General features: G+C 32.7%; 1 protein-coding gene across 1 annotated transcript in view; it reads right to left on the minus strand.

The window, feature by feature from the left end:
* Window positions 1-20,254, minus strand: part of LOC129940787 (dynein beta chain, ciliary) — a 32,343-nt gene that overhangs the window by 9,654 nt on the left and 2,435 nt on the right. The window contains exons 4-23 of the mRNA XM_056049265.1: window positions 19,600-19,939; window positions 19,270-19,535; window positions 18,638-19,205; window positions 18,459-18,571; window positions 13,332-13,542; window positions 12,528-12,626; window positions 12,299-12,452; window positions 11,823-12,235; window positions 11,416-11,764; window positions 11,081-11,346; window positions 10,852-11,028; window positions 10,576-10,785; window positions 10,355-10,519; window positions 8,189-10,288; window positions 7,792-8,124; window positions 5,995-7,667; window positions 5,700-5,919; window positions 3,369-5,407; window positions 3,136-3,274; window positions 2,882-3,048 (exon numbers count right to left, since the gene is read on the minus strand). Coding sequence (XP_055905240.1) covers window positions 2,882-3,048; window positions 3,136-3,274; window positions 3,369-5,407; window positions 5,700-5,919; window positions 5,995-7,667; window positions 7,792-8,124; window positions 8,189-10,288; window positions 10,355-10,519; window positions 10,576-10,785; window positions 10,852-11,028; window positions 11,081-11,346; window positions 11,416-11,764; window positions 11,823-12,235; window positions 12,299-12,452; window positions 12,528-12,626; window positions 13,332-13,542; window positions 18,459-18,571; window positions 18,638-19,205; window positions 19,270-19,535; window positions 19,600-19,939 — 10,002 coding nt within the window. The remainder of the gene's footprint in view (window positions 1-2,881; window positions 3,049-3,135; window positions 3,275-3,368; window positions 5,408-5,699; window positions 5,920-5,994; window positions 7,668-7,791; window positions 8,125-8,188; window positions 10,289-10,354; window positions 10,520-10,575; window positions 10,786-10,851; window positions 11,029-11,080; window positions 11,347-11,415; window positions 11,765-11,822; window positions 12,236-12,298; window positions 12,453-12,527; window positions 12,627-13,331; window positions 13,543-18,458; window positions 18,572-18,637; window positions 19,206-19,269; window positions 19,536-19,599; window positions 19,940-20,254) is intronic.

Raw genomic sequence — 20,254 nt, forward strand, 5'->3', positions numbered from 1 at the left:
GTTGTAGTTGAAAATCAGTTTTTGTTGACGAAATTAACCAATTATTACTAATTTTATAAACATTTCTTTTATTTTGTATTCATACAAAAATACAGATTGAATTTTTCTACAAAAAAATGGGTACCTATACAATTCAATCATTATAGTAGGGGTGCCCCGGGTGCTAAATCGGGATTTACTGGAGCGTCAAAGAGACCAAAGCAGTTGCTTGGACAGGGCCTACTCGAGCCCGTCAGATATTAATAGCATCCATGTTCTAGGTATTTTTGAAAATAAACGGTAATAATCTGACGATTTGGATGTGACCCAAACTCGAGCTTTTATTAGAATTTAAAAAAAAACGCCATTTTGAAATACCCAAGCGCGTCAGATTAACATATACATATATGGTTCATTTATATACCTTAAACGTGCTTCCTCATTATCTGATAACTAGCTGAAGGGATTCGCCTAATCTGAAAATGTCCAGAATTTTTGTTTGTATTTTTTCAAATCTTTTAACTTATTGAGGATCTGAAAAAAAAAATCATCATCTTCGTGGGTATTCATTACCTTTATTTTGATATTCTATTCATTATCTTCCTCTTCTGGCTCGATTTAATAAATTTTCCATTTATACATTTTTGTAATGTATCTAACGTAAATTTGATAGTTTTTTGTAAATTAGTTTCACCACAAAACAAACACTTTACATTAATGTCACTCATTGTAACTTTTTTTTTTAACTTTAATTCACATAATAAACATCAAAATCGCAAAATAATTTTAGGCGGTACAAACATCTTGTAAACGAAAAAACAAGTGCGTGATCAACTGTCATGGCGTCATGACAACATAACCCACAGTAGGGACGGAGTGAGCAAGTCATAGATAGAGAAAGAGTGAGAGAGTTAAAGAAACGTGGAAGGGGAATGCCGGCATGATGTACCTGCACGCATTAAACTTTTTTCTATTATTTGTCCTTACTTAGGCTTACGGAAATCGTCATATTATATATTATTCGTAAACGTTGAATTATTGCCTTCAAAATAAATACAAATTTAGCCACGCTCGAGAAAGTCAAGATGACGTTTTTTTTACAAGTTTGTAACCCAGCTTCTTCTTATCGTCAATCGAAAATTGTCAGATTAGTGGAATATACACTTTAAAGCATATAAATAACTACCTACCCTACCTTAATCTGAGGCGCTCGAGAATTCCAGATGATCAATTTTTTTACTAATATGATCCTTTATCCTTGACGCGCTGACACATATACGGGGCTAATACTTGGTGGAGGAATTCAATGGGGTGCTAGGAATCTCCCTGTGTATTAATCTGCAGCGCTTTAGTACATTCCAAAATCCCCTCTTGGGCTCTCATACTATTAAGAAGTCATTCAGCTAGGTTCTAAATTTCACTGAGTGCTGAAAATTAATTTTTATTGATATTGATTTTTTTCCAAACTTAAGACGAAGTGAATTTTCGTGTTCGATATTTGTGATTTTCAAGTGATTTGAATTCGACTGGAGTAAGTTGATCTGATTAAAACTCGACAGTTTGGTTAGTGAGAAGTTGAAGATTGTACTCTGTAGTTGCGGCAAGGAGTATTTAAAATGATTTTTCAACACACCAAACATCTTTTCTATAATATTTCGTGTAAAACAGGGTTTTTTTTTTTCAAAACTTACCTTCGACTTTAGAGTTTTTCCTAAATTATATTATCGGAAACTACTAACCGCAAAGAACTGCAAACCTTCAGTTAGCAGCATGTCCATCAACACAATGAAAGCAATAAAAAAACAGAAATGTATTTGAATTTATCAAATCGATCGAAAGGTGGAAACCTGAAAACAATTTCACTCGATTTTTTTTTTAGATCTAGATTTAATTTCACTCGATTTTGGAAACCTAGATGAATACCTTCATAGATGATAATTTTTATGAAAAACTAAATGTTGGATCTTCATACAAAAATTACTAAATGTTAAAAACAATATTTTCTTTTAGATGAAATTAGTTTGAAGCATAATTTTTTGATTGTTCAAAAGATATTTTAGTCGAGAATCAGCTTTTACCTAGTTCTAGTAATGTTTTTGTATGTTTTTAGTTTTTGTAAAAATCTGTCAATTCGATCTTTCCAAGACTTTACTAAATGTTTAAAACAATATTTTTTGTAAGAGAAAATCAGTTTATAGCTAGTATCTTGAGTTTTTAAAAAGATATTTAAGTCGAAAAGCAATTTTACCAACTTTTAGTAATGTCTTTGTTTTTGGTTTCTATTTTTTGGAAAAAAAACTGTCTGATTTTTCTCAAGATTTCAAAAAAGTTATTTTTCGTTGCATACACGTACAGTTATGTGACTTTATTTATTATTTTTGTTCAGTTTTTTTTTTCATATATAAAAAAAATTGTTTGATTTTTTTTTCGAAATTATATCAATATATCACAATAAGTAATATGTATTGATTTAAATTGAAGTCGATATTGGTTCGTGAGATATTTTGGGTTAACAAAAATTTTCAAAAATTGCTATGGGACAAATAACCCACTCAATTTTGAGACCTTTCTGCGTTTTTTGCATTATTGTCTGTATAACAAAGTTTATTTGGAGTCGATATCCCTACTAGTTCTTGAGATATGGACGACGAAAAAAGCTTCCAAAAATTTCGAACATACATATACGTGCACACGCACGCACAATATCTCTCTAAAAATATTTTATTTAGACCAGGAAGCATCGAAAATTGTCAACATTTTTAATTCGACAAATAGGATCATTTAAAATAATGGGGTGTTAAAAAGCGCAGACAATGGTGACAGAACGGTGACAATTTACTTTAGATTAATGCGTTTTTGCTGTCAAATAACTTTTATACAATTAAATGCACTTGATACTTACAGCTGTGGATCAATCATAAGTGGATATCGCTCTGAATGGACCAAAATCGCGGCATTTTCAGCTGACATTCGATCGCTGGGCAAGCCTTGATTGTTCCATTCCGCTATCTGAGCATCATCACAAATCATAGCAAAAGGGTCGCCCTCTTCGGAGATCGGAATAGGAGGCTTTTAGACATAAATTATATTAACAATTACCTCATCAGCAATTTACAACGCTATATAGATAAGATGTCTATCTGCATACATACTCACCTCCGATGTCTTAAAGGTAGGAATCCATAATTTAGTTTGCAACTCCACCCTGTAAATTCGCGTAAAACACCCCACATACGAAATAAAACATGATATGAGCAAAATATCTCCAGGCAAGGTAATTTGGCAAGCATTTAAGCTAAAATGAAAACATCAAGTATTTAAGGGTTGGGAATAGGGAAGATTTGCGTTTGTAAATATAATTTCAATCAAGCAATAAATTCTTTACCCACCTTTTGACCGACTCTGTCCATCGAATTTTCTCGGATGCAAGTCCACCAATCAATCTATTTGCCAAGTCAATCGTAAATGCGGTTTTATCAGCTTCGTCCTGGCATTTTTGTTTCTTTGCCAAAGCACTTTCGAAGTCAGCCTGCAGAATGTTCAATTTCTCCTCGAGTTCGTTCAAGCGATGATTAAGGGCTGTTAGCTTATCTCTGGCATCTTGCAATTCTTGTTCAGCTTCCACCAAAGCTCGTTCTTTTGGCTCCACCACCAAATATACTTCGTAAAATCGATTAATGTTTATCACCCACGAACAGAGACCGGCAGCGGCTTGCGACTTTGAAACAATTTTCTCCGGATTAAATTCTGGGTCATTAATGTATGGTTGCAGAGCCTTAATTACATCCGGATGGATGTGTTTTTTGTCATAGTTTACCAAATCATTGAGAAACTTATCAACATTGCCCATCATCACTCGAGCTGCCTTCCAGCTTCGATCTTTTGGTATTTTACCTTTAGAAGCAAAAAGGACTAATACAGCTCCACACACGCTAACTACAGCATCAGGGGGAGAGCCAAATGATTTAAGTTCGGTAAGATTGTTTTTATTGAGAGTATTAAGGGCTTCTTGGGCGGCTAGCAGAGCAGGTTGAGCCTTTCGAAAATCTTCCTCACAAAGAGCAGCCTTTGCACCTACATCTTCTTCAATTTTTCTTACCTTTTTTTCCTCTTGTGTGGCGAATACTCTTTCTTTGGATACATTTTCATTTTCTGTACTAACAACAATGATAAGATTATCTGCCTCTTTATTTTTTACTTCCAATTCGATTTCTTGCACCTTGAGGACGTCCTGAAGGCCATCAACTTCTTGCGAACAAGATGCCAATTTTATCAGTCCGTTCTCTAGGCGAACTGTCCTCTCCTGATTAACTTTGACTTTTTCCACAAACAATTTTGTGTATAAATTTATGAGCTCTAAGAATGATTTTGGGGTTGTGTAGTTATATCTTTTGTCGTTCAGTAGGTAGAGCTGTGATATATCATTCACCGTTTTATGAACGTAGGCCATGAACTTGGATACAGGAGAAGCCAAGTGGTAGGGTAGGCATTCGATTTCAGACAGAAAGCGGTAAGCAACATTTTCTAGTGCTTCTCTCGGCCATTCATGGAACCAATCGATTGTTGTGTTATTGACAAGAGCTGGGAATTTCCTCGCACGTACTCTGAGGGTAGGGCCGACAGGAGAGAAGCACAAAACAACTTTGAGTAGTCCACGTACTTTTTCAATAAAAAACTTCCAACAATTTTCTTTGCTATCGAAAATTCCTGCTTGCTTAACTTCGTTTCGGATAGCTCCTACTATGTTTTCTACTTCTTCATCGGAAAAAAGCTCATGAATATCACCTGAGGCAAGTAAATCATTTACTAGGACAAGGAAGTCTTCTTTTGCGACTTCAGCGTCCGTCATTAGAAAACAACATGGATTGGATTTGATTCCACATTTCATGTAAAGCACTGCAATGTTGGATCTAAGGTCGTTTATACTGTAATCTTTGGTCAGTTGTATTTGAAAGACATCCAACGAAGAAATATAGCTGGCTAATCGAGTAAGTGACTGTTTTCCTGAGCCACCTACTCCAATCAGTAGAGCGTATCCTCTTGAAAATTCCATTATCCGGCTGATTCGACATATATGACTCATTGCATCTTCAAAAAGGACAAGGTTCATGGCCCCAACAAAGTCATTGTAACGTGATTGAGCTTCTTCCAAAAGCTTATTAAGTTGTCCCCAATCGTTAACAGGCATATATTTATTGTCTGATAAGCCTTTCGCATAGTGGAAGAAAATGTGCGGTTTTTGAAACACAACATCTTCATTGTAAGTTTCAACACCCTTTCGTACGTTTTCTACAATTAGTTTTTGATAGGTGTTCATATCACTTTGGTCCACCAGTTTATCACTATACACTCGATTGCATTCATGGACCCATAATCGAAGGAGCATATTTGGATTTGGACATGTTTCTGCGTTTGCATTTAACATACCCTGGACAGAAATGTTATTTAATACGTTGATATCAGTTAATTATAAATTGTGTGTATATTGTAAGTATGTGTTCATTAGGGTGGCTCAAAAATGGCATGTGCTTATTTTATTTAAATTATTTATAGTGAATTGTTTAATATTAATTGTTAGTTAACTAACCAGCTCCTTTTATTTTTTTTCAAAAATTCTTACTGTGTACCTTATTTATAAGCAGTATGTTCTGTAAAGTGGTTTTTAATCAAATATTTACGAGTAGTACACGAGGCAAAGGTTGGGAATAAAAAGAACTCACCGAAAATATGTTTGCTAGATCACGCAAATTAAAATTGTAATGAAATTTAATGGCAGTTGGGAGAAAAGTTTGTAAAATTTTTTGATGCAATACAATTGCTGTTCCAATAAGGGGTTCGCACATGTCCTTAGTTGCCTTGGAAAACTTATGCTGGGAAGCATCCATATGCTGGGAGAGGATTGAATGCAAAATGTGGAACAATGCCTCTCCACCAGGAGCACTATAAGAAATCAATGAACATTCAAATTTGAAAGACAACACGCAATTGTGGAATGGAGAAGCGGGTCATACTTACTTTACGGCAAATGAACAAAAATGACGTTGCAATCTCGGATTTATGGTAAATGAACCGGCTGTGGGGTTCATACAAGAGGCAAATTGACAATTATGGATCTCCTTGAGCGACATTTTGGCTCTGTCATACCAGTGGTGATAGTCCATAAATTGGCGTATCAAAGTATGTGGTTGTACTGTTCCATATTTGTCAACCTCAGGCATATTCATATCGTCAATAAAATAAATCATGTTCTTATTGCCTGCAGGCCCAAAATTGCGACCAGCTTTCTTCTCGAGAGGTTTTTCTAGGATCCTTTGCAACATCTCAGAAGTAGTATAGAAATTGAACGGCACGTTTGTTACTGCAAATTTGCTTTCAGGTAGTGAATTCAGTTTTGATGCCATTATTATAGTTTTCCCAGAGCCCGGGGGACCTATGAACATTATCGGGTGGTGCTCCGTAATGAGAACATCTGCGAAATACTTCAGTCGGGTAGTCTCTGAAGTGTGTACCAAATTTGATTGCAATGGAATGTCTGTGTCTAATTCAAAGTGTGGTACAAGATTTGTCCATGGTGTAAATTTTTTTGTTTCATTGTTAACATAATAACTGAACACATTTCCTCCATGAGGAAAGGTTATGGTTTTGAATTCGTTAACCCACCATTTGTGAAACTCGTTGCGCCAGTCAATTATTTGGTCTTGAAACAAGCTAGAACCAAACCCCCAGATAACGCAAAATACAAAATAGATTTCATACCATTCCTTTGGACAATCTGTTGGTACATTTTGGGGCGTAAGAAGACAATCAAGCAAATAGCAGGTCATTTGTAACATAGCTGTGTCAGAAATTGGAGTTATTAATTTAAGTTTTGTTTTTAGTACTTCAAGTAGTGGAGGGACATATTTTTCGAAAAGAATAATTAAGATGGATTTTTCAGTATTATTTCCACGTGCCTGTAGCCATGATGCTACAAATGGATTCCACCCAAGGTCTTGGGGATTTATGTAAAGAATTCCAGCTCGAGATACTGTTGCTGGCGTTGCTGTTTTGAGATTTGCAATTTCAAAAAGTAAGCGCATTTCTTTTGTTAGGGCAATGCGTTCATTGCTCGCCAGCGTTAGAACTTTATTATCATCCATGACTGTGTTCAAACTTTCAATCCACATAGGATCAATATCACCATCGAGTACAATCCACTTAGGCCCATTTCCAGGAGTGTTTGCTTGGTCTCGCATTACGATAGAGAAAAGACCATCTTTCCATTCTCTAGTTGCGGGATTGACAATTCCAAAAAGTTCATCGTTCGTTACTGCCTTAGGATTAAGGTCGTTGAAAAGTGGTTTCCTTTTTTGATTTTGATATGTCTTGAACAAAGTTTTCCAAACAGAGGTTTTTCCAGTGCCAGCGTTTCCTATAATAAACACAGAGTGACGAACAGCAAACAGTTCTTCCAATTGAACAATTTTTAGTATAAAACCAGCCTCGGGTTGAAGAGATAAATCTATAGCTGATTTCTTGATTATTTCTTCAAAGTCTAAATTTCGTTTTCGAGGCACATCTAAAGCCGGGAAAAGATCTCCAATTAGGCCTATAAATATACTAACATCATCAGTAACTATTTTAGGAGTATTAAAATCACGAAGAGCCCTCATTAGAACTTGATCTTCTGGGCGATATCTATCGTCTCTCTTTAAAAAAATACAAAAACACAAATAAATTAGAAATTTTAATTGTTTTTCCTATATTATTTCTATATTACATTCTGTAGATTGTTTATAAACAGCTAAAAAGTTATAAATAATTAATACTAACCCTTAGTGATCCAGCGACTACGAGAACAGATTTTATTGCTCTAAGTCCCCAATCGTAATGATCCTGTTTCGATAAAAGTTCTTTGCACAATGTATATAACGTAATAAATTTTCGAGCTAAGAGGCGGGCTTCTTGAAATCCCTCAGCGACCAACATGATTTCACAGATTAGGGCGAAGTCAGGTACGACCATTGCACATGGACGATACAGTGCTTTTAAGTTCTCTGGAAGTTCAGCTCGACCTGCATACCCTGGATTCATTGTTATAAACATTCCAACCGTTGACCTTAGTGCTATAATCTCACCAAGGAAGTTAAACACAGTCTTTTTGGCCTAGGTATTAAAAATAGATATAAAAAAAGGTAAATGGCACTTTAGATTTAAAAGAATGATCCACCTTTATTGCATCTTGTATGCATTTCACCTGAACAGCGACGACAGACAATACTTCCACCGATATTCTATTGAATTCATCGAAGCAACCCCACGCTCCAGTTTGAGCTAATCCCTTGTGAATGTTGCCACAGGATTTGTAATCCATTTGTTCGGAACAGTTAAATACGTATACCATCATTCCCAATGCGCGACCTAGATCTTTGGTAGTTTCGGTTTTCCCAGTTCCAGCGGGCCCAGCAGGAGCACCTCCCATTATAAGATGCAGAGATTGGGTGAGAGTGATATAGCAACGGTCAGTAAGTGGTGTTATAACCAATCGAGGAGTGTTTCCAAGATATTCATAGTCGTATTTAAACTGAGCATCGCAGATGTTAGCGAAACAATCGTCCAATTTAGTGTCCCATCTGTGGCGAAGTTGACTTTGCCATTGGAATGCAGTGGCAACATCGACTTTTTGGTGGATTATTTTCGAAATAACATCACGGCTATGAACATCAATTGTGCAAACTGTCATAATTTTTTGCCTTTCCCCAGGAGTCAAGTCACCAAGTAAAAGTATGATGAGAGCATTCAATTGGTTAATTTGTTTTCTGTTATAGTCTTTTATAGCGTTTTCATATCGCATGCTTACTTTGACAAAGGCATCGTCTGCTTCCGTTGTCCACCAAATTTGAGTGGTTACTAAAGCTGGCTGCGCCGGCCACTCAAAAATCCAAATATGACGTGGTTTTTTTTCATAGGCAATAACTGCCTGACGAAAATGATGTTGAAGGGTTTTCCGCATCTCGTCAGTCACACGATTCAGCCAAACCTCTACCTTTCCGCTACAGTCGCATTTCTGTGTGAATGGAACAAATTCCTCCAATTCCTTAGCTACCATTCCCTTAGAAAGTTTGGTTCCCTCAATGAGCGACAGACTGCCAAGAGAATCATATAGCTTTGTCAGATGGCGACTAACCATTTTTGGATTGTTTCCATTAGATAAGATATCTAGTAAGTCGGCAGATGAAACAAAGTAAAATCTGGGGTATGCAAGACGTTTAGTCTCTAAATATTCGTTCAAAGCTTTTTCGCATTTTAAAAGCTGTGTCAACAGTTTTTCAAGTGTGTCGTACAGTCGGCCTCCACTTCTATTTGTCGCTCTAATCACATTTCGGTCATTGCCCATTTGACTAAGCAAAGCTTTAAATTCTCTGTCGATAGAATCGAATCTTTTTGAATCTTCAGGTAGCTGATTTCTTATGTCTTCAGACCCGATGAATATGCTTTCCAAATACTGCCATTTACGTTGCACCTCAAACCAGGCTGATATAACTTGGTCGGCGTTTGATAGTTTATTCTGCCATTCAGTTACTTGTTTGATAAAATACCCAACAAATTTCGATGAAAGCATATTTTGGAGTTGAACTTGGTGATCTTCCAAGGTTTCGATCATTTCTTCTGAAGTCTTAAGTAGTTTAAGTCCAGTGCGGTCATGAGATTCTGTACCAAATTCCATTTCAACCCAAGCAGATTGGAGATCCTGCAACACCTTCTCCATTGCCATTTCTTTAACGGATTTTTCTACAACGTTTTTAACTTCTTCCTCATACTTGTGTAAATTAAGATCTATCAAGTCCTTAAGAGTGGTTGATTCATTCATTTTGAACTCAACTTTAGTTGTTTGCAAAAGTTCCGCCCAATGGCGGTCTTTGATGGCAGGATTCTGCAATTCTGTTATAGCTCTCAGGGAAGTCATAAGATTTTTCAACGAACTTTCCATATGAACATAGGGATTCCATAGCCTCATTTCTTTATCTAGTCCTCGTAACTCCTTGCCAATTTTTTTGCATTCTATATCCATTGATTCTATGTCAATTTTCTTCCATGGTGTTTTTTTCCAATCCCTAATAGTTGATTCAATACTTATGAAGTAGTCCCACATTTGCTTCAGTAAACCTAAATCACTTCTGCAACGTTTTATTTTAGCGGAATCAGGTCCCTGTAGTTCGAAAAGAACAGCCGAGCTGATAAGATGTTCTTGTAATTTTTCAATTTCAGTTAGTTCAAGGCTTGTTTTGTCAATCAAATTATAAGGATTTTTACATGACACAAGAAAAAGCTAGATAAAAAGTTTTTGAAAGTCATTATAATCACATGTTATGTGTTGCGATAATAGTAAAATTACTTCTCCATCGAGAAATCTTTTCCTATATAAGTTGGACATATTGTTGAATAAAGTGATTCTTTTCTCAATCAATCCAACTTGGTAGGATTGAACTGGTGCAATGGTTTGTTTCACGTTTACAGCATCTCGTTTAGTTTTGAGCCACAAGTCTGGCAAATCTCCCAACTTAATGAAATGGGTCATATTTATATGAAAGATCTTGTGTATTACAAAATAAAAACCTGGGTTAGTACACTACTCGGAAATTCATAACTGTACATTTTAAGAAGCTCTACTATTTCCTTGATTGGTTCAAACATGTCGTCGTAGGTAAATTGTTTTTCATTAATTGCACTTAGGAAGGCCATGATCTTTAAAAGACTATCTAAATCTTCTTTATCCAATTCCAAAGATAAACAAATCTTTGCTTCTTGGATAAAATCTTCAAGTTCCTAGAGTTATTATGTTTTTAAAAAATGCATGAAATGTTCTTTAAAACAACAAAAAGTAATGCCAACCTGCAATGAATTGACTACCCTGTCAATTAAATCGAACTTAAAAAGATTTATCCATTTGCCAATTTCATTGAGGACACTATTTTTGAACCCTTTTTTGTTAAGTCTTAACCATACATTGAAATCCTGGAAAATATCCCAATTGTTCACCTCATCCCTGAGGGCTATAAATTTATCCAACTAAAACATAGTTTAAAATAACTGTTTTGTGAGTCTCAAAATTATGACTTACCTGCTCTTTGTAAACGCTCAACGGTGGATACTCCTCCTTAAGGGGGACAGTTTTGACATCTTCATCAGCGGGATCTCGTTCGGCTGCAGTTAAGGGTCGTCCATAAGTTTTAATTTCTTGCAAATAATTTGCTCTATTTTCGACCCAGATAAAATTATAATCAGAAAAGTTTTTGACATGGGTCCGGATGGCTTGTAACCCATACTTTACTTTTAGCAAAATATCATTACGGATTTTATGGATTTCCAATTTGTTGCTTATCTCGTCTAAATTATATTAATTACATTTTGTAATACAAAAATTACCCATGAAATCTAGTCCTTTTCTGTCTTTACCTGGAATTGTAACATTTGGAGAGACTCGCCTAAGCATTCCAAGTTGTGAAAAAATATCTCCAATTAAGGATTCTATTAGGTAGGTAAATCCATGGCTTTGTATTGTATCAATGTTAGGAAAAAAAACTATATTAGGTTCCTGAAGCTCCATTAATATTTCAAATATAGGAGCATCATTTTCAAAGCGGTTTTCCAACTCCATCCGCAGATAAGTCAAACTTACAACCACTACTTCCAATAGTTGTTCAGCGATTATATCATCGACATAGTTTTCGTAGTTATGAAATAATGTAGCTTTTTCGGGTGGCAACTTTTGAAGCAACTCAAGTCTGTGCTGTGCAGAATAAACCTTTAAAATAAATCATCAATACAATTAAATAATTAAGCAACCCTTAAGTTCCCCAAACCATTTTATCGGGCAGCAATCCCTGCATTGGCGTTGCTTCAAGTTCTGTTTCCTGTCCGACTTGGGTCGGTTCAGTAGTTGTAATTTTTAACTGGTTAAGTGAATCGTCTTCCAGCTCCACTGACTCTTCTGAAGCATCAGTCGGCAAATCAAAAAATAATTTCAAATTTATCACCATAAGTTTTTCTATGAGTCTCATCGTGTCATTTGCAAATTCTTGGCGACGCTGAATAATGGATTCCCTGTCCTTGAAATCGAGTAGGGCTTTTGGGTTCTTATCTTTTCTTTGAAAGAGTGGGATTTTTCCCCACGACTGGATACTTCGCTTGATTGCATCGATATTATTTTGACTTTGCTTGAGACGCGTGTGTAGCCTCTCAATGGTCGCGAACACCCCAGTTATATATTCAATATCTTTTAAAAATAAAGTATTCCATAAAAATGGATTTTATTTGTTTCATAAAAGAGTTTACTAACCAAACTGATTCCATAGATACGTGGTTAAAAGAGGAACCAAACGTTCATCGATTTCTGCCATTTCCAAACGAAGCAAGTTTAATTCGTAAGAGTTGGCTCTATCGTTGATATCATTGTACCACTCAACAATTCGCATTAATTTCACTCTAGCTTCCTAAAGGATGTAATGTTGTCAATGATTTTCTTTGGTGAAAAAGCCGACATTATAAATAAAATACCAAATACCAACCCAAAGTTTATTGTCCTTGTTGTAGAATTCAAGAATAGGCTCAGAGATATCAAATTCAAGAAGTAATAAAGTTTTGGTGTTTTTGATGGTTGCTAGAAGCTGCAGTTAATATAACATTTAAATGTAATTTCTTTAAGGGAATTGTCTTTGTTACAAAGTTCATTTCTTAGCAAACTAAACATTATCAATGACTTCTAATGAATTTCATCTGTTATTTATTACTTTTTTTCTGTTGTTGGTGTATTTGTGAATCAAACTTTACTCGTATGTTTGATTTTATGAAGACAATTTGAAAGCTTTTATGATGACAAACGTGAAAACAGTACAGGTATACAAGTATTGAAAATAAAGGAGAATGGGTGATTATTATAAAATAACTAAAGAATCACCTGTTTTTAATTTCCATTTTATCATCAAAAAATAATTTATTTGGTGTACTTACTCAATAAATGAAACAAATATTATAAATATAATAAATATGTTTTGTGGTATGACACAATTCATACCATTATTTGCCAATTTCTTAAAAAAGTAATAAATACAAAATAAAATCGCTTCAAATGCTTCGTAACGTATTAAATGTATATGAGGCTTATTTACGATTGTGATTTTGGTAACGTCTGTTGGATGTTGTGCGTTCCAAAAGTCAACAAAAAAAAATACCTTAAAAGAACACCATTTCTTTTTATATCTTTGCTATTCGAATACGATGCATTTGAAGTGTTAAAAAACTCATATGCTTGAAAATGAAAGAATGAACTCTGGTTACATTTTTACACTATCTTTGAAATATCTTTACAAAACCTCGATATCATAGTTGACACAAATTTTAGTTTTGTCAGCATTTTTCTTTGTTTCTTCATTTCGCAAAAGTGGCTGATTCATTTTATCATAAATAATGTTTAAAACATCTTTTTCCCATTCTCCTACGATTTCATCTTCAAGTTTGTCAATATATTTGAGAATCTGGTCATATCTTGAGAGAGTTTCAATGCCGAATTCATTTTGAAAGAACCTTAAGCGAGATATCAATCAAATTTATAATTATTAGTCTAGTGCAAATATTAGAGCTTAATAAATATTATTATAAGTTGCGTGTTTAATACTCATAACTTATTACCGAAATACCGACCCATTTTCTTGTCTAAATGTATTCTCAACTCACATTTAAGTTTTATGTTATGAGAACAATATTTCGTTTTATACCTTGTATATAATTTGTTTGTTTTACTAGTTCTTCATGTATAAACTTACTGTTGTTATTTTGCAAATAAAATACTTTGAAACGTATCCATATTAATGTTTTCGTTGGTAAATAGAAAAATTCTTAATTTAATTTCAGAACATTTCTAGAAGGAACAAGCTTAAATGTTTAGCCTTTTTTAAATTTTGCTATAATCATAGAATATTAAAAACATCCTTATGAAAGCCATATTATAAGTATTGGATAAAAACTGATCACATTTATAAGGTAACAGTTATAGCTATCATTGAAATCGATCCGGAAAATATTTGAATCGGTATTTAACATTGTTTCCCTTTGAGTAAAAATGAAAATATATACTGATGGATCGGAAATCACACAAAGATTTTTTTTTTGAAAAAAGGGTAATTACGCATTTATTTCTTTCTAAAAATGTAATTTTCTATTTTCCGGACGGAAATTCATTTTCCTAAACAGCTGATACTTTTATGTTCAAAATAGAAACGAAACGTTTCAGTAATTTGTGTTCCAATTTCACACATTCCAGTGACAGATTTCTCTTAATAAAAATTTTCGGTGGACTTCAATCAGAATATTTTGTTCAATGACAAAAGGTTTTAAGGATAGCTATAAACATAATTCATGTTTATTTTCAATGATGAAAACCAATGGTAGCTATAACTGGCGCTTAAATCCATAGATATCATACCGTTTCATGCCCGGAGAATAGTGACAATTATTTATGAAAACAACTAAGTTATTAGCAGTTGTTTTGGGCAGATAGTATAGGCTAAAGGGTCGGTTATATATATAAAATCCATCAGAAAAAAAATTGTTTTAGTTACAGATTCATTTCTAGCAAAAGATTGATGCAATAAGATGAATCCTATATTCAAGTATTTTAAAAAAAAAGAAACGATGTAGTTAAAGTTTTATTTAATTTATAAATCCATTTTAATTTTTTCAATGATGAAATTTAATTTTAATGAACGGCAAACAAAATTCCATTTCGTTTTACTGTTGGTGTTCCAATTTTTTACTGTTTCAATCACATCATTAATTTTACTGATGAAAGCAACAGTAAAAAGCAATCTCTTCAAACAGAAACTTCAAAGAGACATTTTATTTAATGACGTAATTTTAATGATTTCTATAAACGCTCATCAGTAAAACATTTCAGATTCCTCCTGATTCAAATTTTACTGATGGATTTTACTGAATAACTATAAACGGTCCCTAAGATAAGAATAATAGTAAGGAAAAGTTTATTAGATTCTATTAGATTAGATTTGTGTCTCAAGTACCTACATATAAAAATAGTTTTGAACAAGCAACGAATCATATTGAAGGAAATCTATAATGCTGGTAGTTTAAATAAACTTAATTAAAGTTACTTTTCATTGAAACCCGAATCTGATCGGCTTATTTGAAAAACACTTTAGGGAGAGAAGGCGCCTAACGCATATGCTATACATCTATTAATATGCCCTTCACGTTCCAAATTGATCCTTTATGGTGCCTGAATCATGGATTAACTGTAAGTATTCAAAGTTTTATACATTTTTGAAAAGATCGCTACTTTAAACCTTAAACTCATTTGTTTCGAAAGGAATTTTTACGGCACAGACCGGAGTGGCGGTGGTAACAAAAAAAACTAATCAATCGAATCACTTGAAATTTACATATGTTGTTCATAACATGTGTAGTTATCGTCGATGCTAGAATCATAATTTTAAAAAGAGGCTGGGATACAACCCACACTGATAACTTTCCATCCCGTCTGTCGATTTATCTTGCTCAAAAGTTTGTCTATATGTACTCGTATCAATTTTTATCAAATTTGCGTACTATTTTTTGTAGATTTTATATTTTATGAAAAAACGGACTGTTGGATTGTTATATAAAAATTACTGAATATCCAAAACAATATTTCATATAATAATATAATAAAATAAGTTTGAAGCCAATATTTTCTATTTTTGGAAAGATATTTGAGTCGAAAATCAATTTTTACCAACTTTTGTTAAATTTTTTTTAGGTTTTTAATTTTTTGTACAAAAAATGTCAATTCCATTTTTTTCAAAATTTAACATAATGTTAAAAACAATATTTTTTGAAAGATAAAATTAGTTTAAAGCCAATATCTATAATTTTTGAATAGATATTTGAGTCGAAAATCATTTTTTTTTATACATTTTTTTTTTGGTTTTTATTTTTTGTAAAAAAAACTATCAATTCGATTTTTCTCAACATTTTCAGAATGTTGAAAACAATATTTCTTATAAGATAAAATAAGTTTGAAGCCTAAATTTCAAGTTTTTGAAAAGATATTTGAATCGATATTCAAAATATACTAACTTTGAGTAATGTTTTTTTCAGATTTTTATTTTTTATAAAAAAAAAACTGTCAATTCGATTTTTCTCAGAATTTTATAAGATGGCAAAAACATTATTCTTTGTTGCACAAAATTGTTTTGGAGATGAAATCATATTTTAGTCGTAAAATTTTGGAGGTGACAATTTGTTTTCAGTTTTTTTGATTTATAAAAAAAATATCCAAAAATATACTTGTTTGGTATCACGTTATAATATATTAAATAAAATTTAATTCAAGTCTCTAGCGTTTTTGGTTCGTAAGATATTTAGGGTTTACCAAAATGTTCACCTTTTTTTCAAACTGCTATGGTAAAAAAACCACTCACGTAATTTCCTTGAGAGCCCTTTCTCTATCTTTCCGTCTTATTATCTGTATAACAAAATTTTTTTTAAATCGATGTCTCTTCTGGTTCTTGAGCTATGGAAAAAAACGTTGCGAACGTACGGACGTACGAACGTACGTACAAACGCACGTACAGACATATTTCTAAAAATCTTTTATTTCAACCCTAGGGATCTTGAAACGTCGAAAAATGACAATATTTTCATTTTGACAAATCGAACCCATTACAAGTATTCTTATGGGAAGTTAATAACTTCCTATATCGTTTACAGTAAATAACTAGTGAAAAAAGACTTGATTTACAAACTTTCATTATGTCAATTTTATTATTTTCCGATTTGTCTTTGGTAATTCCGAACAAGATGACACTATTTCTGATAATGAAATTTCTTGAATTTTGTGATTCAGACGAGTAGAAGTCTCGAAATCATTAAGAGATATCGACTTCAAATAAATATTTTTATACAAATAATAAGGCCGAAAGATGCAAAAACTCTTAAGAAAATTGTGTGGGTGGTTTTCTTACCATAGCAGTTAAAAAAAACTGGTCAACCTTTAATATCTCACGAATCAATGACACTAGAGTTTTGAAATACATTTTATATGTTAAATTGTAACGTGATACCAAACCAGTATATTTTTGGATATTTTTTTATAAATCAAAAAAACTGAAAAAAAAAATTGTCACGTCGAACACTTTACGAAAAAAAAATATTTCTCTCCCAAACAGTTTTATGGAACGAAAAAAAAACGTTTTAACATTTGGTAAAATGTTGAGAAAAATCGAATAGACAGTTTTTTTTTTATAAAAAATAAAATATTAAAAAATATTACTCAAAGTTTGTAAAAATTGAATTTCGACTCAAATATTTTTTCAAATACTTGAGATTATGGTTTCAAACTTAGTTTATCTTATAAGAAATACTAGTTTCAATATACTGAACAATTTTGAGGAAAATCGAATTGACAGTTTTCTTACAAAAAATAAAAACCTTAACAAAAAAATTAATAAAAGTTGGTAAAAATTGATTTTCAGCTCAAATATTTTTTCAAAACTTTGAGATATTGGCCTTAAATTACTTTTATCTTTTTAAAAACATTGTTTTCAACATTCAGTAAAATTTTAAGATAATTGAAAACCCAATACTAAAACTTGGTAAAAATTTACTTTCGACAGACAGGATGAGGCCTCCCAGCCTCATTTTTAGTTTTAAAGTTGATAGCTGTTAGTTTTAATTTTACGATGCTGAAAATAACATTTACTGTTCATTTGAAACCATTACATACAAATATATGCATATCGATTTGAAATTGAAATATTTTGTATACGATTTTAATTTTGAATGTATTCGAGATAATTTTATAGATAAGTAAAATAAAACGTTCTTGCTTTTTCGAATCATTGATGGTTTTTATTCCTTTTACTGAATCTTACTATATATTCAAATTTAAATTTTCTTTGAGTCAACTATATAAATTCAGCGACGTTTTATTCTTTGTTTATGGGCGTTTTCAATTGCTGCCTAGTTTTATTCAAGAATCTGATTTCAGTGATTTCAGTGAAATTAAATTCCAAAACTAAAATTTTTGGAAAAATGAGTAGATCTACATATAAAGCAGTGTTCTAATAGATAAAAATAGATAACAAAGAATCCTTAATTTTTACAATTAAGTAAGATTTTGTTATACCAATTTTGAAAGCTGTAAAATTCCAGTATTTTGAAAGTGATTAAAGGTGTAATCAAAACATACACTTGTTACATTTTAATCCACTAAATATTTAAGTTTGTGTACCTATTAAGAAAAACAAAAACAATTTTTTTTTCGAAATAGAAAGCATTGCAAGTGGGTGAAAGTTACACAACTTGTCGTTTTTAAATTATTATATGAAATTCCCTTCAAATGACAGATGACACAATTGGCATATGTATACATACATTTATGTTTTTAAAAAATTGAAAAAGTATCTTTGAAAATGCAAACATGTATGTGTGTGTAAATTACTTACTGCACATCATAAAATCTGAAGTCCGTGTGAATTAATGTAACCCGGCTACTGAGCCTAGTGAGGAAAGCAATTGCACCCGACATCTTAGGAAAGTAGCTGCCAGAAGATAGAGTCTACAAAATATATTAAAAACGAAACTGAATTGTGTTTTCCTTAAGGAAATCATATTTTTTACATACCTCAATTCCAGACGACATATAAGTTTTAGCAAACTTTGCAAAATCACTTGCAACAGCATTTAGCTCATTATTAAAATCTTTAACAAAGGCAACAAATTGGGGTTCTAATTGTTGTTTTACTATTGGGCGAGTTAATAAGCTTCCACAAATTTTAAGTTCACGACAGTCCATGAAATTTTGCTCAAATACAAAAGCCAATCTTCTCTCTAAAATCTCCACCCGGTTGTCAAATTTTTCTTTTTCCTTCAGAAAATCTATATTGTTTGGATCTATTTCAAGTGCATTGAATGTTATGTTGGACCATCCTCGATAAGTGTTGTTATAGTCTTCCAAAATTATACCAATGGAATGGGTGTTGGTACGACCCCTAACGCCACCCATCACTATTTTTTCTAATTTGTTAAAGCTAATTCCAGTTACAAAAATTTCATTCAGCTTATGGAGCCTTTCGATGAATGCATCAAATCTTGAAAAAATAATCTCAAGCTGCCAAGTCCAATCTTGTGAATTAAATTCAGCATTTTGCTTGAATTTCAGTAAATCGAATCGGCACTCGTAATAGATTTTTCTAGTCACAATAAAAAAACGTTTGTATTATTATAAATAAGACGAAATAATAATAATATAAACACCTGTAATACTCTAAATAGCTAATCACTGAATTAACTCTGTTGTGGGCCTCATCAACATCACCTTGAAATATGGAATCGGGTTCTATAGTTCTGGTAGCGCAATCAATTAGAGTATTGTGGACCATGATGAATAAGAGCGACATATTATCAACAGTGTGAAAGTATTTAGAATGGGCCCAAATTAACCCAATAATGAGCAAAAGTTGTCTTATATCTTTAGCAGTTTCGTTCAAATCATTCGTTTCGAAGTTGTCAACCAATTTTTTCTAAATAACACAACACATAAATGTAGCTCATTTCATTTTTTTTAATGTTGACAACACAATTTACCATTGTCGTTAAATATAATTTAATATCACGTGCTTCAATAAGAGCCTTCATCATCTTTTCAACTAGAGATCTGAACGATGTTTCGAATACCGAGTTTATTTTTTCCAGAAGATACCCTATTGTTTTGATTCGAATGTCACCTAATTGGTCAACCAGGTATTCCAAATTTTCCAATCGAGCTGACCAGAAGTTAATTAGGTGTTCAGGGCGGGGATACATTTCTTTTTTGAAAATGTATTCTCTTGCAGATATACCAATAAAGTCATTTATAGAATCAATCCATTTGACAATCATTCCTTCGATGGAGTGCTTCATAAGACTAGTGAATTTTGTGCAATCACTGATGTATGTAAATAAAAAAATAATTGTTCGAAATCGAAATTAAAAACATTTGTATAGAATTAGTTTTATTGAAAACCTAGATAAACGTGATTTCGTCTACGGTTAATATTCATTTTTTCTCATGCATTCAATGATTCAATGCAGAATTTGATCAAAGCGACAGTTAAGTCACGTTTTAAAAGAACTGCACAAATAAACTAAACAAAAGTTGTGCAGTACCTTAAGAATGTAAGAAAAACTCGATTAAAAGAAACACATTTAAATCAGACATATCATGAATTCCATCGTAACCGGAAACTTTTACGAGCTCCAT

The sequence above is a fragment of the Eupeodes corollae genome, chromosome 1 (genome assembly GCF_945859685.1).
Source record: "Eupeodes corollae chromosome 1, idEupCoro1.1, whole genome shotgun sequence".
Classification (NCBI taxonomy): domain Eukaryota; kingdom Metazoa; phylum Arthropoda; class Insecta; order Diptera; family Syrphidae; genus Eupeodes; species Eupeodes corollae.